This window comes from Lingula anatina, chromosome 5, assembly GCF_051362555.1.
Source record: "Lingula anatina isolate TDL-2025a chromosome 5, LinAna3.0, whole genome shotgun sequence".
Taxonomy (NCBI): Eukaryota; Metazoa; Brachiopoda; class Lingulata; order Lingulida; family Lingulidae; genus Lingula; species Lingula anatina.
This window is the reverse complement of record NC_141771.1, coordinates 20852883-20870780: the sequence shown is the minus strand read 5'-3', so window position 1 is coordinate 20870780 and position 17898 is coordinate 20852883. Positions and strand designations below refer to the sequence as shown.

Here is a 17898-nt window from a genome sequence, read left to right as displayed (position 1 = left end):
CATAATAACCATCAAATGTTATTAATAAAATATTAGTAACATGGACATTCAGAAAACATGACAAGCAAAGGTCTTCAGGCCCATGGAACTTCAAAGTCACATCTTGAAAATGCCAAAATGTAAACAAGACAGCACTGTCCTGAAATGGGTTTATTTCCATTTTTAACACTTTTTTAACATAAAACAAAATAAACATTTTACTGCCATTTTTATATGACCAACTAAGAAAATTGATGAGATGGGAAAAGTATCAATAGAACAGTGTTAAATGTCCAATTTCCTCCATTCTGAGATTCTGAACATAGTGGATGATTGAATCTGACAAACTGCAATGATATGAGTTTATTTCCATTTTGACACTTTATTACACAATACATGATAAAAAGTTTACCATGTTTTTTTACATAATCAACTAACAATGTTGTAAAGATGCAGGAAATATCAAACAAACACTTTTACGCATCTAATTAGTTCAATAATGAGACTGTTAACATGCCTAATAATTGAATCTGAGGAAATGTGAAAAAACAGTATAACTTCTAAAATAATGGGACTGATTATGCTGATTTTCGAACTCAACCTGCGTTTTAGTAAGATTGACCACTCCTGTGAATATAATGCCAATTGGCCAATCCGTTTTTCTTATATTGTGTTATCAGTGTTGCATTTATATTGAAAAGTGAAAAAACAGCATTAATTCCCTAAAAATGGCCCAATCATGCTGATTTTCGAACTTGACCTGCGTATTAAGAATTTTCATCAGTTCTGTAAGTTTCAAGCCAAAAGGTAAAATGGTTTTCCACTTACTGTGTTATCGGTGCTGCATATATGCTGAAAAAGTGAAAAAACAGCATAAATTCCCTAAAAATGGCCCAATCATGCCGATTTTCGAACTTGACCTGCATATTATGAATATTCATCAGTTCTGTAAGTTTCAAGTCAAAAGGTACAATGGTTTTCCACTTATCGTGTTATCGGTGCTGCATATATGTTGAAAAAAGTGAAAAAACAGCATAAATTCCCTAAGAGTGACCCGATCATGCTTATTTTCGAACTTGACCTGCATATTCTGAATATTCATCAGTTCTGCAAGTTTCAAATCAAAAGGCAAAATGGTTTTCCACTTATCGTGTTATCGGTAAAAGTGCACGGCGACGGCGACGACGGCGACGACAGACGCAGATGATGGCTATATGTACAGACACATCTGTGTCTGTACATAAAAAAAAGCGTCCATAACAGGCCTGGTTACCACGAAGGAAATAAAAGACAAGTGCTGTAAACACTGACCTGGTCTTCCCACAGTGACACGGCCTGCTGACCACTGTCTGACAGGGAGGACATGGACCTGGGTGGCATAAGCTGAAATATCAAAGAAAACCAACACTGTGCAGAAAATAATTATGGCCTTGATCATTTTTGATGCAATGTTACATAACGTTTAACATCATCGCCACCAATTATTTAATTATGTACTAGAAATAACATGAACATTCAGAAAACATAACTAGCATAGGGTTTTTGTCACTTTGGGATTTCAAAATCACACACTGAAGATGCCAATATGAGAAATATAAAAATTTCACAAAAAATAATATTTCATATTTGAAAATGCCACCTTGAGAAAATGGAAAATTTCACAAAATAATGCATTTCTTCTAGAAAAATTATCTAATGAAGCTGATACTTGAACCAGTGCCATAAATCACCCCAGTAAGTTTAATACATCATAGTTTTTTCATAAGTGACTTTCATAGCGAAAAAAAGCATGGCAAAGACAACACAGACAACAAATGGCTGTACAGCAGGTGATGGCTTTTTACGATGTTTATGTAAAAATTCCAGGAAATCACCCAGTTATGTGGACAGCAGCAGTGAAGCAAAGATGGAGGCAAAAATTCTTTAAATTTGTACATACGAAATTGGTAGATGATCAAAAGTACTGTTTAAGTAGTTGCCAACATGCCAACACACTAGTATTTGTCTTTCATAATGATTTTCATCTTAAATTTCGTTTTGATTTGGTCATATCCAGTTTCAATATAAATTTGAAGCAGACCTATGATAAAGTTTGCATTTCAATGTCTTTCTCATGGTACAATTGAAATCAGGAATTGTGACTCGGACCAAGATCCTCTGAAGTCAGATGAATTAGAGCCTGTTTTAATTTAACATATGTCATCAAGCACATTAACAAACTCAGCACAGCAGGTAATGACAATGTACCCAGACACTAAGTGTCTGTCCATTAAACATATACTTGTATTAAAGTAATGGAAAGTTAGTCTTACATATTACATGGGTGTGTGCAGGCACTTCCTCTCTTCTTGCCACACACCTCTCCACAGCTATGCGGAGTGTCGTAGCCAGTCCAGTCCGGGTCACGCACACGCCCACAAAAACAACGGTACTGGTTGGGGAGCTTGAAAGTCACGTTTTGACATGCTGGGCAACGCCAGCCAGTCTCATCCACTGGAAAAGTTTTCATGAACAAAAATATATCTTCCCTTCATGAGACTTCTGCTCACAGTTCCTTGGTGGACTGTAGTCTCTAACACAATCAAAGAATGACTCTTGCATTTGCATCAGCTGTTTTTAAAATACAAATCCTGTATTGCAATAACAAGTATCATTTTTTTAAGTAGCAACTTTCAGCTAAATTATAAATTAGGATAAGTGACTCAAGTTATTTCTAGAAACTACAATCCTCACATCATATTCACTCTTGACACAGCTGTTTCTGCTCTGCCATACCACTCACCCTCTCCTTCCAAATGAACAGTCCTGGCCCATTTCTTGATACAGTACAGATGGAAAATATGGAAACAACTGCTGCAGCTCCAGACCGCAGCCTCACACCTTATAGCACTGCAGCAAACCATGCATTCATAACTCTCATTTCTCAGCTCCTCAATTAGGACACCTAAAAATCAAAGGTTTCAATCAAAGATCTTTGTTGTTTCATACTCAAATTAACTGCATCAAGGCAGGTGTAGAATGACATATTAACTCGAACCAATTTTGTATCAAAGGAGGTCAATTTAGCAAGAAATGATTAAATACTTTTCATCATGATAAATTTCTCTAGATATTATAGATATTATCCGTTTTTTTTTTTTTTTTTTTTTTTTTTTTTTTTTACCAAACTGCCTACAAGCTAATGTGAAACAAATGCTGTAGGAGTAACAATTATATAACTGTTACTTATACGAGCAATGTTCCTAATAAACTGATCTTTTTTAATAGCTAACAGCTAAAGGGGAATGTCAAATGTTTTAATCAATCTTTATGAATTCAGATTTAAGTTTATTTTGTTTACCTCTTTGATTTTCATCATTTACTGGTTTTCCCTTCAAACCAGTCTTGGTGGATTTATTGCCTTTCTTTCGTGGTCCATTGTTTTCTTCTTGGTTTTTGTTACTTTTTGCTTTCAATCCCATTTGCTTCCCCTGTGTATCACTTAAATTAATATCATTTTGCAGAGACTGATCTGACTTTCGTAATCCACCTTTATCTGTGGATGTTTCTCTACTACTTTCTTCATATACATCACCAACTTGAGGGTCATCTGAACGAACTGCCCTATCTTTTCTTTGTTCCTTGTCAAAATTGTGTCCCCTGACTGCTGCACTGTCACTATAGCCCTTGTATCTATTTCTGCCACCCCTTGCTTTTGATGACTTAGGCCGTGCACCTCCACTCACATTCTGTTCACTTCTCCGGGTTTCGTCATATCTTCCCTGGAAGCCCTGCTCCAACCTTGACCCAGCTGCACTCCCCCCTCGTCCTTTGCCTCTCTTTCCTCTTCCTCTATAGCCAGCCTGACGACTGACATCCCTCTGATCAAACTGGTTGGTGTTATTTATCTGTGCTTCATCTGACAAGTCTATTTGCCTATTTTGGCTTTGACCTCCATATGACCTCTGACCTTGTCCTCTAAATATTGCCCCACCTTGACCCCTGAACCTTGGCTGACTGCCGATCAGCTGACTATGGTGACTGTGATAGTGTGACTCAGCCTGCATTGGTGGGAAGTACTGCCAGTGGGGCACACTTAATACAACTGGTGATCCAGGAAATGCTGAAAGATAACACAACATTTGACTTCTACCCTGTACATGAACTTGATTCCTATTGAAGTTACAGAACAGAAATATATATCAATTTTGAAGTTTTCTACGATATGTGAAACATGAAAAGACTCTAGCATCAGTACTAGCCTACTAGGGTATCTATATCAAATAATAAAAAAACCAAGAGCTGCTTTAAACTTACTTTTATCATCAACGAGAAACTGCAAAATCTAAAGTTTAAAATAAAAACCTAAATGGAAATATTACTCTTTGTTGAGTTTGTATTACATTTAACACAGAATGTGTCTATAAAATTGGAGTTTATGTAACAGTATAAGTGTAAGTTTTAATAATTAAAATACTTAATAACAGAAATAAGTTTATGTTTATATTGTAAGGTAAGTTAGGTAGAACTGGTCTGATGGCTTTTTCTAATTTTATTTGAAATTTTATTGTGCATGGTCAAAGTTTTTTTTTTCGGTAACTTATGTTATACAAGTGAACAATGAACAATGTTATACATGTAGCTTTTAGTTTTCTACAGCCTAAATAAGGTGAATTAATTAAATTCATTAAAATTTTTTAACAACTGCAATTAGGTTTTACTATTTTTCATTATGGTGGAGTGGTGTGGCATTCTATAGTCTTCTTTTCTGATGATTCTGGTTCAGTAATCATAACCAGTCAAGGTGAGAAAGGTGTTCTTTTATTAATAAGGTGCACAAAGTGGGTCCTCTGACACCATTTGTGCAGTGACTCGTAAACCTCCCTTACTTCTCTGATGTGATTGTTGAAAATCTTGTGGCCAGCCTGGTTCCATAGGACAAACTTCTATCTTTTATCTCTCTTTCTCCCTCTTATTTGAACTTGTGACTGGTACTGGTAAATACCGTAAATACCTCTATGATCTGTGAAGACGGAAGAGGGTAAAGGTCAAGTAAATATAACGTTAACAGTTGACTTCAAAATTGTATATGCGCATCGCATTTCAACTGATCTAATAAATATTTTCAAAAGAACATTAAACTTTGACATTCTTGCAAGCATTAAAAATTACTAAGTTAATTTTCTAGCTTTTGATGCTTAAAACAATACGTTGACGGCAAACTGTTGACGTTTCACTTACTTTCCGCGTGTTATACAATCTGTTTTGAATTCTTGTAAAACTGATTAAACTCGCAGGTATGCTGAGTCTTATAAGAACAGAACTGTTGCCACAAAAATGAACACCGTATCCGGTTGTGCAATCACGATTTCACGAGGCCAAGTGGGATTTCATGCAGCTCACCGGATGTCTGTACGCCACGAAAGTGTCCTGTCTTGATAGTGAAAGCGAGGTTTGGATTCCCCATCCAGGAATACAAAACAGAAAGAAAGGTATTTATGCGTTCCACCCCCAACCAGTTTAGATCTAAGTCTCCTGCTCTTAATTAAAAAAGTTACGTGGTAACTTTGTTTAGTACCTTTGCTATTCGAATAAATTATTTTGGCAATTGTTCGTGCAAGCAGACATATCACAGTGTATGTACAGTATGCTGTCTATTTATTACAGTGTACTCAGTATGTACAGTATGCTGTCTATTTATAACTTTAAAAATTTTATTGACCAAATGAAAATGCATATGATATCCGATTTGACTTATCATATATATGTGCGTGACAAAGACTGCATTATAAATGTGACGGTAAACAATGCTAATTATTGTAGGGGAAATAAAAAACATACTGTAAAATGTCTCATTTTACAGTCCTCATTTGATGACAATTGGAACACAAAGACTACCTATAAATGACATTGGAACTGTGATGGCCTAATATGAAGGTAACTCTTATATATGAAAATGACTAGTGTTAAAGGGAGACCTACCCTTTTCTGTTTCTCATTTTATTACAGTTCCTTTTTATCAAAGGACTATTGTAAGATTATTTTAATTATAAAGACTAAAATTGGGAGAGAAAAGAATTGAAGTTCTTAAAAATTTTAACTGAAAAAAAAAATGTTCAGCCAGTATGAAATTCAATAGGCCAAAATCACAGCTGCTATCAGCTCCTAAACACAATTTGTGATTACACTGACTTAATTGTGTACAATTTATATGGGTTTGATAAAACATCATCTCTTAGATAGGAAAAATCCTTTTGATTTGGAACTTAAGTGAATATGAGTATGAAAAAGCTTAATTTATCTTTTCAGATATTATGGCACAAGATAAATTTATTTTGTTTTCTATGGTACTAGTTATTTACAGATAAGTAGCTACTAGCACCATGGCAGAAGAAGGAGTAACTGTAACAGTCAGGCTGATCAGATCATTTCCACATCGCAACATCAAACATATCGTGTTCAAGAATGTGTCAGTGTCACAGACAGCAGCTGACTTCATGACAGTTGTCAACAAAGGTAAAGGAGAATATATTGCAATTAATATGAAGTCTGGGGTAGCGCTAACACTCGCCAGTTTAGCCAAATGCTAAAACTGACTTAAATTGGCTAAAGAAAAAGGGCCTGATTTGACTTGTTTTAGTCAAATTATAACCATTTTGATTACAAATTGACAAAAAAGTGGTGATTTGGCTAAGCCAAAAAAATTGCTAGCACTACCCCAGGAAGTGTATTTTTTCCTAATGGTGCCTACATGTATTATAGATAATTGTTATCTTAAAAGTAATAACATGCTCAAGGTAAGGATGGTAATGAATCACTGCCACTATGAACTTAAATGTGAAATCTGTCATTGATCAAAAAATGCATTTGGATACAAGGCTTTTATGAATGAATCAGGTAAAGCTGACACATGGATATTAATTGAAGCTACGGTACAATCAAAGTAATTAAATTTATTTCTATGGAGCATTTTTCCTGTGATTTTTTCCCAGTGCCTTTCAAGGTTCTTCTTACAGGAGGCATTTGATAGCAGTCTTGCTCTGGGGAAGTGATCTCCTGCTTCAGTGAAATTGTCCTTACTTTCAGATATTGCAACATGCTCTGAACTGCCACCACCCTTTAAGAAGTATCAGTATGGTAAGTGAAATCAGGATACAGATCTGAGTGAATGGAAAACTGAAGTTGATATTAAGAGAAAAGCATTAAAGTCTGAGTGCATATATCCAATGGAGGCACTCCTCAGTAAACTTGACAGCTGAGTTGCCCATCCTTAGAGTACCATCTACATGTAACTGCAAAAGAAAGCATATTATATTATTAAAGAAACCTACCTGTAACTGACAATTACAGTAACTGTTATGAATTGTACTTTTTCAGATACAATGAAAATTTTGCACAAGGCACATGGCTTTAAGGTTGGTCACAGACAGGAAAGCAAAACCTTGTGTTTTTTGTGATCAAAGTTTCACCAAACATTTTACATACTATATTTGTGGAAATATTTTAAAAGATCCATTATAATTTAAAAGAAGAAATAAATTTGAAATTTAAGTAGACCAGAAAGAAATAAAAAAGGATGCCTTGATGAAAAAATAAAGATATAAAAGTCAGTTTTATAGATAAAATTGGTCCACAGGTTCAATGATCTAAAAATCCACTGGTGCCAAGGTTCATTGGTTCGAAAATTATTTTTGATGAGTCACACTCATTTGACAATATAGCAGGCAGAATTCAGCAGTTTTTTCTCCCTGATAGTGTTATCCATTGACCTTAACTTTAAAACAAAACAATCCAAAAACTTTCAGAAGGAAAAAAATCTGGCTTAATGAAACTTCAGACCTTGGAAAATCAAGATGCAACCTTCATTCAACTTCTTAATGTTTTCAGACCAATGACCCAGTGATAAATACAGATCATGAGGAGAACATTCTAGACCCAGGGAGGACACTCTCAGAGCAAGGTGTAGGTAGGTAGGCCAGACCATGTGTAGATGTAACAATGATCCAGTGATAAGTAAAGATCAGGAGAACATTCTAGACCCAGGGAGGACCCAGGTGTAGGTACATGTACAGCAGGCAGACCTGACCACATGTTGTTGAACAGGGTTAAAATGTTTTATACAAAGAATAACATTGTTGAAGCATGACAGCTGTGTACATTGGCATTTTAATGGTATTTCAGGCTGCTCAGTCACTTCTGATCAATGACTAAAATTGTGACATTTGTAAGAAAGTCCACAGCAAAAATCACAATATGGTATTTAAGCATTGCACTGGGAGTTAGCCATGTGTTTAGACATCCACCCAAACTTACCAGTACATGCAGCCTAATTATTCTGTGAATTAATATGGCATGCACTTGACAATGGATTCTTGCCCCCATGCACCATCTCTGCAGGCTGGGGCAGAGCAATATTATAAACCTTGGCATGCTTTAAAGTGGGTTGTGCCATATATATATATATATATATATATATATATATATATATATATATATATATATATATATATATATATATATATATATATATATATATATATATATGATCTGCAGACTATTTAGTCTCAACTGGCCTATAGATCATCTGGTTCTGAACAGACCTTTAAATAAGGCATATAATGGATGTATACAGAACCTTTACCCTGGGAAGTATCACTTGTATTTTTGGGGAAAAAGTTCATTAAATAGTTTGCTTCACAGAAACCATATGCATGTTTGATTCAGATAACAGTGAACTTATTTTTTCCATTTCAGCAAATGAGACAGAGATATCCTATTTTAAGAGAGAGGACTATGAACACTACAAAGCTAATCCAGTGACTCAGTGGTTATGAGACCTCACTAGAAACAGTACCACTGTCATCAAGATGAACAGCAGTCAAGTCTTTCACAGTAAATGTAGTTTGCTGATAGGACTGTGATCAGGCCTACCCAACTACCAGACTCGGCACCTAAGGATCCTGAATTAACCGGTATATCGGACCACGCTACCCATTTTCAAGGTGTGTGTCAGATCGCATTTCGGAGTATCATACCCCAGAACAAATTTTGTTGCACGACTGCGGGCTCATCCACGCTCGGCTGAACAACCTTAAACTGTACTCTTACTTTAGAGTACTCTATTTTATTGTCTCTATGGGGATATATGGGGACTTTACGACATTCGGTTTGAATGTTTAACCACTTTTGATAGGGCTTTTTTGCATTGTATTAGATTAATGTGGCAGTCTAAGGTTCATCTAGGTGGCTTTCAAAATTTTGCACCCGATTTTAAAATCATATAGCGATTTTACGACAATCGTTTACTATCCAATCAAGGTGACAGCCGAGCATGCCAGGGCTCATCCTGTCGGTGTTCTGGCTAATACTCCGAAATGCGATCTGACACACACCTTGAAAATGTGGTCCGATATACCGGTTAATTCAGGATCCTTAGGTGCCGAGTCTGGTAGTTGGGTAGGCCTGGTGATGAGCATCTGACCTTTATGTAGCAAAAGGTTTTCACTTTATCACTATATCCTATAGAAAACTGCTAGAAGATCTAGATAAGTTCTAGCTGTAATTACCATTTTGGAAATATTAACCCCATAGCGCCGGGAACCGCACATATGCGGTTCATTTTGAAAAGTCCTCAGTGCCGGGAACCGCAAATACATGGTTGCTGTGTTTGCTGCGTACTGTCCCCTGTCGTTTGTAACATTTCATGCTTCTGTCACAAGACTAACTCAATGTTAGTTTTTTGTTTGCTTCGGCTTTTTAAAGACATGTGGCAAGAATTGAATAATGAAAAAGCAATTTATTTCAACCATTGGCGAGGTGCTAAGAAGTCAAAATGGCGGCGAGAAGTCAGCAGAATTTATGGGGTGAGAAATGTTCTAGATTTTTTTAGAAAATTCAGACACCGGGAAAGAGTCCTTGATAGATTTTGATACTCCGATAACAGCAAAGATGATGTATATCTGGCTAGTATGAGTTGTCGAAGAGCAGATTCGGACGTGGGGCTTGATTTATGAAAAACTCTGATGATATTAACAGCAGTTACCAAGCAGACGACAAAAGTGATTGGAATGGGGATATTGCTGATAAAATGACTTTAACCATTTCTGTGGCAAATCGGGCCAAAATTTTGCCTTGTGTGCTGCATCAACATGTCTTTTCCTGCTTGTGCATAAATACAAATGTCATGTGTTACGTTGTACTGCATCAACATGTTTTTTCCTGCTTATGTATAAGTACAAATGACATATGTTTACTTGTGTGCTGCATCAACATATGTCTTTTCCTGCTTGTGTATAAATACAGATGTAATATGTTTACTATTGCGCTGTATCAACATGTCTTTTCCTGCTTGTGTATTAGTACAAATGCCACGTTTACTTGTATATTTATGATGCAATTTTTGTTCACGAATGTGTAATATTTTCTCATGACAATGTTTGTATTCTTGTATATGATTTGAGTGCAAAACAAAATTTTATGAGAATCCCGGTTTAGTTGGTAAATAAAAAACTATGAAAAACTATTGAAAAAGGCACTTGATTTACAATCTATTTGTAATTATAAAAGTAAATAGGTGGAAGTCTTTTAGTCAGCTAGCCTGCCTGTATATTGTGCAACTCTCTGACATGATGCAGGTTTTTAGGTACAGCATGCATCCCAGGAAATTTATTATATCTCAAAAACTAAATAAGATAACTTTCTGAAATTTTCTGACATTGTTTAAAATATAATTCGGATGTTTATGAGAAAGTTTCAACAAATTATTTGGTAAAGTGAAAAAGAATGTGCATGCTGAAATTAAAATTTTGTTTTTTACTTCTCTTCGATGAAATCAAGTCTCATATTTAAACTCCTGCTATTTCTACCTATGTAACCAAATGTGAATAAAACTAATGTGACTTTAAAGCTTACATTCTTGGCTTTCTCAAAATGTACAGTTCTTAGGTGTTTTCTAGACAAATGAATACATTATCATTGATTAAATGAGGTGGCCTGTAAAATTGAGTGCATCCGGGTAGAGGGCTCAAGACCAAGAGCACTTCCTAGGTCGGATGCTGTCAGGCTCTTTGGGGTTAATTCGGAATCAGTTTCTCATTTTTTGCTTCATTTTTAAAATGGAGAAGGAAACTTGTGAAATATTAAAACTTAAAAACAGATAATTTTATAACAATTTTTATCAATGTAATTTTGTCAACATTTTAAAGAGCTCTGTCAGGGATCACACTGAGCCCAGGGATGAGCTCTGTCAGGGATCACACTGAGCCCAGGGATGAGCTCTGTCAGGGATCACACTGAGCCCAGGGATGAGCTCTGTCAGGGATCACACATCCCAGGGATAAGCTCTGTCAAAAACTACACTGAGCCCAGGGATGTGAAGTTACCAATATCCCGTAAGACATAAGACGGAAGCATTTGTCACACAGTTTATTTCAGAGAATATATACATTTGTACACATCTATCACAAACCAAACCCACATTAGCAACTGACATCTATTAGGGAATGTTTGACACAAGAGAATGGAGATCTCATTCCTGATGGGAATCTTCCTCTCACTTCGTATAGAATATAATATAATATGTACACATGATGTCCTGTTAAAAGCTGCTGATATCATTATTTTAAGTCAAGTTGATGCAGTGAGACATGGACTTAGATGAATATTGGAAGAGAAATGACATTTGAAAATATAAATGACACCTGCATTTTGAATAAGACCAAACCTTACAGCTTTGTTTATTCCATACATATCACTGATGCTGGCAGATATATATATACACAAGTTCTTCATTTATGTTGTCATTGTGTTTGGTTTACTGTATTTGTAAAGAGTTCTTTCAAAGAGTCTGTACAGAGAAGTCCCACTCTAACAGCTCTGGCCAAACATTTTTTCTTCAAATCGAGTGATATGCTGAAAGGAAAGGAAACCCATTAGAATTATAGATGCAAAGTATAAGTGCAGTAAGTGTAGGTAGATAGACAGGTCCATAAGCTCATTCCATGATACAACAAATCTGTAACCTAGCTTGAAAAGCAAGCCAAGGTCACCAATTCCAATTCAAATATCTGATTCCATTTCCATTGTTGGGAATTGATGGCCTGCCTTCTCCTAAAATGTCAACTGGTACAAAGTGAAACTATCGCACAAGCTATGAGAATTTAAAAAAAACAAACTATAATTATCCTGTCTTTATTTTACACTCAAGTCTCATAAAGTTCTATATATATGGATCATTTAAATGTCATTCATAAAACTTGCCTATGAAGCAATTAGAGCTATATGGCATTTAACAGCAATAGCATTACATGGATAAAAATAAAAATATTACTATGAAAAAATTTAAGCAATTAAGCTGATAAATATGCTGTGAACCTTGTGAATGTTGTAAAACGATTATATATCTTATAGAAAATTGATTTTAAAAATAAGTTACAATGTCTAATTTTTCTAGTTCTGGTATCTCTTACATTATATCATCAATTTTATATTATTTTAATTGTGATTGAAAAAACCTACCGTATGGTCGGGTAAAATGGGGCCCAGGCACTCCAGTAGCAAGGGTTCCCTGTCCAAACAAGACACAAAATCTTCCAGAGACACTTTGCTGTCATGGTCCATATCCTGCACGGTGGAATTACAGATAATTAAGATAAAAATATACATTAGTATAAAAGTGCAAAAAGATATTTACCAATTAAAATCAATATAGAAAGAAAGAAAGGAAAGTAAGGAAAATATTTATGCGAATCAAAGCATGCAAATTACGAATTTCTTTAATAGTGCTGTGGTGCAATGTTTAATGAAATGTTGTTCTGATTAAATTAAGGCATAAACCATTGCACAGTGCTTTGAAGCAGGCATATCAGTATACATACCAGCTTTTTCAGCACAATTTCCACCAATTCCTTGATCCCCTCATCTGGGTCCTCCTCTCCACTACTCTATGTCAGGGAAGAGAGAGAAGAATTTAGCACTTTAAATGTGAATGTGGTGTGGCTGTAGTAGACCCAGGACATACATGTTATTATTATTATTATTATTATTATTATTATTTAGTTTAAGCAGTTAGTGAAGTATTAGTATTATTATTACAGTGCCATTACTAATCTTAAAACTTTCAGTTAACTTAGTTATTTCTTGTTAAATATTTTAAAATTAAAATAAATCTACTGGTTTCTGAAAAATTCAAATAATAATCATTTTTATCAAGTCAAAAACAACATATTTACTTTTATTAAAATGTATAAGACTCTGAGCATAGTGTAGTGTATTCAGATGAGGTGTCTGAGTTACCTTGAGTAAGGTGGTGTAGTGTAGTCAAGATGATGTGAGTTACCTTGAGTAAGGTGGTGTAGTGTAGTCAAGATGATGTGAGTTACCTTGACTAAGTACGAGGCGCTGAGCTTTACGAGAAATAAAGCAGATAATTGGTGCCAGTTGCTTTATCTGAGCACGATTCATTAACCCTGGTAATGACTAATTAAACTGAATGGTTGTCACTTTGTTGCAATGCGGCATGCGAAATGAGTCCGGTAACTTGCGGTCACACCTATTGCATCACTTATCTGTGCCATTCAGCAGGTAACATAACGCAGAAGTAACATTGGAAAACAACGTCTCTCTGTCTCAATTGCAATTCTAAAGCAAAATCTCTTTAAAGTTGACATTAAAGATGAGCCGGAGAGGCTCGAGAAGCCATCAGCTAGTTCTGAATTTTTTCAGAATTTGGCAACCAGAATACCAAACAAAACGCAAGCAAGTACCAAATGGGCCGTATCATGTTTAGTGAAAGACAGATGTAAAGTCCCTCACCATGAAACATCCCCACTGGCCCCTCCCTTCTTTAAAAGGTGGGCCGCTCGAAGCTGTGTATCATCCTAATGAAGAAAGTTGCGCGACCATGGAAGAAAAGACCCAATCCTTCCCTGGAACTTAGATTCCTTCAGAAATTGTTAAAGTTGTATTGGTTAAAAATTCAAAGAAAATCACTCTAGAGGTGTAGGAAATGTAAACTTCACATATTAAAGCTAACTTATATGTTGCAGTAACCTCTGTTAATTGTTATATGTGCAACTACAAAATAAAACTTGAAATGTTCATTCTCTGCAAGAATTTGCAGAGTAATGCTTTATTTGCCCAAATCTGTTTAGGAATGCAGCATATGGTTGTGCGAGTAGGCTGCCGCGTTATATGGCTTGTGTGCCCGTAACATGCATGGTTAAAATGGAAGAGGCCGCTGAACGGCAGCCATTAATAGGCCGGTCTAACACGCAAATTCGACGTTTTTGATGTGAAAATCATTTTCTGAGACGAGGTAGGTGTTATAAAGGGGTAAATGTAAGCATCATATGTCATCCGGTTGCTTCGTTTAGGCCATTGAGATGTTCAATTTGCAGTTATTAGTGTAAAAGTGTGGCCAGAAAAGGAAAAATTATATGTATTCCCAGGTCAACGAATGCGTGTGGTGCGCAAAAGGCATGTTTACACGATGTGCACTCGGCACGAATAACCTTTAGTGCCTAACTTAAGATGAAAAGGCTGCAAAGCTCAGGCGGTAAAGTGGTCACTCTGTATTGTAAGTGGGAGGGCCCGGGTTCGAGCCCTGGTGTGGCGTGTGACTTTTTTTTTTGCTTTATTTTGTTTCTATTTTTTTTTTTTGCATATTTAAGCATATGTTAACATTGTTTTATTTATTTATATGAAAAGATAGTTACATTATTATCAGATATCTACTGAAATAGACTAAAAAATATGACAATCATTTATGCAATTACAATGCAGTGTAAAACAAAGTTAGATTTAGATAGAATAAATATGCTGCCAGTACAACTTGCATTTTCTTGTTTAATTTGTAATAAAATCTAAATATTACTATATTCAAAAATGAATAAAAATTAAAAGTAAATTGAAATTTTCAGAAATTTACAACATTTGCAGAGTTTTGAGTAAGGTGGCGTAGTTTAGTTACCTTGAGTAAGGTGGCGTAGTGTGGTTACCTTGAGTAAGGTGGCGTAGTGTGGTTACCTTGAGTAAGGTGGCGTAGTGTGGTTACCTTGAGTAAGGTGGCGTAGTGTGGTTACCTTGAGTAAGGTGGCGTAGTGTGGTTACCTTGAGTAAGGTGGCGTAGTGTGGTTACCTTGAGTAAGGTGGCGTAGTGTGGTTACCTTGAGTAAGGTGATGTAGTGTGGTTACCTTGAGTAAGGTGATGTAGTGTGGTTACCTTGAGTAAGGTGATGTAGTGTGGTTACCTTGAGTAAGGTGGCGTAGTGTGGTTACCTTGAGTAAGGTGATGTAGTGTGGTTACCTTGAGTAAGGTGGCGTAGTGTGGTTACCTTGAGTAAGGTGATGTAGTGTGGTTACCTTGAGTAAGGTGGCGTAGTGTGGTTACCTTGAGTAAGGTGATGTAGTGTGGTTACCTTGAGTAAGGTGATGTAGTGTAGTTACCTTGAGTAAGGTGATGTAGTGTGGTTACCTTGAGTAAGGTGGTGTAGTGTGGTTACCTTGAGTAAGGTGATGTAGTGTGGTTACCTTGAGTAAGGTGGTGTAGTGTGGTTACCTTGAGTAAGGTGATGTAGTGTAGTTACCTTGAGTAAGGTGGCGTAGTGTGGTTACCTTGAGTAAGGTGGCGTAGTGTAGTTACCTTGAGTAAGGTGATGTAGTGTAGTTACCTTGAGTAAGGTGGTGTAGTGTGGTTACCTTGAGTAAGGTGGCGTAGTGTGGTTACCTTGAGTAAGGTGGCGTAGTGTGGTTACCTTGAGTAAGGTGATGTAGTGTAGTTACCTTGAGTAAGGTGGCGTAGTGTGGTTACCTTGAGTAAGGTGGCGTAGTGTGGTTACCTTGAGTAAGGTGGTGTAGTGTGGTTACCTTGAGTAAGGTGATGTAGTGTGGTTACCTTGAGTAAGGTGATGTAGTGTAGTTACCTTGAGTAAGGTGGTGTAGTGTAGTTACCTTGAGTAAGGTGATGTAGTGTAGTTACCTTGAGTAAGGTGGGTTTCAGCAGCTGGAACATCTCCTCTCTGGATATAATCCCATCACCATTCAAGTCATAGACTTTAAAACAATCTAGAAGTATATGAAAAATAAAAGATATTCACTTGAAAATTTGAAATTTAATGACATTTGACTGATGACAGTTTTGTTACTGATGTATGTAAATTAGTAGAAAGACACATGTTTGCTAGCCTCCCGTCTGCATGAACCTTGCCCTATACTTACAGCTTTTCTTCTGTTCCATTGAGGCCCGCGTCAGTATGTGCATACCATTCACAAACTCTTCCATGTTCAGGAAACTGTCGTTATCTTTATCAAAAGTACGAAACACTGGAAAAAAGTCAATATGTAATTAATGCTATGTTAGGCAACATACAGCTCAGTTTGAAAAAATTCAAGATCTACGTACTCTATGAATTTACATTTATTAGTTAATTAGTTACATTTTAAAGTTATCTTAGATGAGCATATAATGCTTTTAGTGATTTGCCATCTCTATATGTACACTAATCATGTTCATAAACTAACAAACATGTTCAAAAAAATGTTTGCTGTTGAATAGAGTTATGAATATAGTTATGAATGAGAAAACTGGACTGTAAAATAATACACCAAGAACTAATGAAATTCACTGGCTAATGACTCATTTGAAAACAAAATGCAATGCCTAAAAATGTAATTCTAGTAGGTGTATATTACCAGTGTGATTAGCAAGGCATCTTTAGGAAGCAGACTTTGCATTTGCCTCACAGATTTAATCGCCTAGACATCATGGAATATATTTTTTTTCATTGAAAATTACAAACAAAAGTCTGAATAAATAATGGTATTGTTGATAAGAGAAACAACATACTGTAGCAGGCTCCAGCAAGGGGTATGAGTACCTTCTATGGAGCCCAGTGGTGACTTGGACCATAAAAGTATAAGTACATGAGTATATGGTGGTTAAAAGAAAAAGAGCTTGAAGTATGGTGCAGTTTGGTTTGCCCTTCCATTTACCAGCCAATGCACAAAGTGCCTACTGGCAGACAGAACTGGGAGAATGCTGAAAGTAATGTGTCATCTACAGCTGGACAAGTAGCTTGTCATAAACTGTAATAATACCACCTGTTGGTAACCATTACTGCACAAACAAACTTACCTCTATCCATAAGCAAATCATCTCTCAATCCAAAATGATTTGATATAATTTCCCTGAAGACAGCTCTGTCCATTTTGTACTTATTTTTCTCATGAAAATAGCTCTTGAGAAGGACTTCAACTTCATACTTATTGTCTGAAATAAAATTGTAACAATCATGTATACTTCTAAGTTGTTCTGATCATGTTTCATAATTCTATCCTAAACTAAATAAGTAAAATTCAGAGTAGTATAATCTATTCCTGAATCCCAGTTCCAGAGTTATTTTGCAGTTTCAGTTTAATTACATCATCATTAATGACTTCTCTATTTCAATTGATCACACTCAGCTCTACGGATAACACTACCATTTACCTTACTTCACTATCGACTAACTAGGGTGCTGACACTGCACACTCAGTGTGACTTGTCATACTACTAATACTACTAGTGATAATCCTGGTGAACTGTTAATAATACTGTTTTTTTAAGTCAATTGCAGTATTTGAGTATGCCAGTGCCAATTTTCCATGCCCAGGCTACAGACACTTAAACTAAAATAAATGTTTAATCAATCCAGTGTAGTGCTTACATGCCGTTGAATGGGATAACCTCTCAGAAAGCGCTTGGATCTCCTTCTTTGTCATCGTTACCTTGCTCATTTTTCTTTTTGATTTAGACAGATTTACTTAAGAAATATTTAATTCAACAGAGTCCACACAGACAGGAAGCGAAGTGACTGTTGTCATGTAAACTACGCATGCGTACTTTAATGAACTTAGACCGCAGACGAAACCTGGAAAAAATCTTGTAAACTTAAATCATTTTCA

At 36.0% G+C, this 17898-nt stretch overlaps 3 protein-coding genes across 5 annotated transcripts in view; 1 reads left to right on the top strand and 2 right to left on the bottom strand.

Annotated features, from left to right (window-relative positions):
* The window catches only part of LOC106162074 (transcriptional repressor NF-X1), a 30658-nt gene extending 25287 nt beyond the window's left edge, over positions 1–5371 (bottom strand). For both annotated transcript variants that reach the window (XM_087012972.1, XM_087012973.1), the window contains exons 1-6: positions 5200–5371; positions 4848–4981; positions 3320–4081; positions 2762–2923; positions 2292–2472; positions 1291–1362 (exon numbers count right to left, since the gene is read on the bottom strand). In XM_087012972.1, coding sequence (XP_086869098.1) covers positions 1291–1362; positions 2292–2472; positions 2762–2923; positions 3320–4081; positions 4848–4893 — 1223 coding nt within the window. In that variant the 5' untranslated portion in view covers positions 4894–4981; positions 5200–5371. The remainder of the gene's footprint in view (positions 1–1290; positions 1363–2291; positions 2473–2761; positions 2924–3319; positions 4082–4847; positions 4982–5199) is intronic.
* Positions 5283–10868, top strand: LOC106162075 (UPF0538 protein C2orf76 homolog). 2 transcript variants are annotated; one of them, XM_013539189.2, is made up of 7 exons: positions 5283–5450; positions 5822–5895; positions 6331–6474; positions 7045–7095; positions 7336–7373; positions 7846–7924; positions 8713–10868. In XM_013539189.2, the coding sequence occupies exons 3-7, from the start codon at positions 6342–6344 to the stop codon at positions 8790–8792; spliced, it is 381 nt and encodes a 126-aa protein (XP_013394643.1). In that variant the 5' UTR covers positions 5283–5450; positions 5822–5895; positions 6331–6341; the 3' UTR covers positions 8793–10868. The 2 variants fall into 2 exon arrangements, with proteins under 2 accessions (XP_013394643.1, XP_086869105.1); XM_087012979.1 differs by having other exon boundaries at positions 6313–6474.
* Positions 10869–11367: 499 nt separating this feature from the next.
* LOC106162065 (calaxin) lies at positions 11368–17843 on the bottom strand. The gene is made up of 7 exons (XM_087012978.1): positions 17661–17843; positions 17090–17224; positions 16174–16278; positions 15935–16020; positions 12834–12899; positions 12475–12579; positions 11368–11868 (listed from the first exon to the last, which is right to left on the bottom strand). Exons 1-7 carry the CDS (start codon positions 17728–17730, stop codon positions 11824–11826), a joined length of 612 nt encoding a protein of 203 aa, XP_086869104.1. The 5' UTR covers positions 17731–17843; the 3' UTR covers positions 11368–11823.
* Positions 17844–17898: the final 55 nt, after the last annotated feature.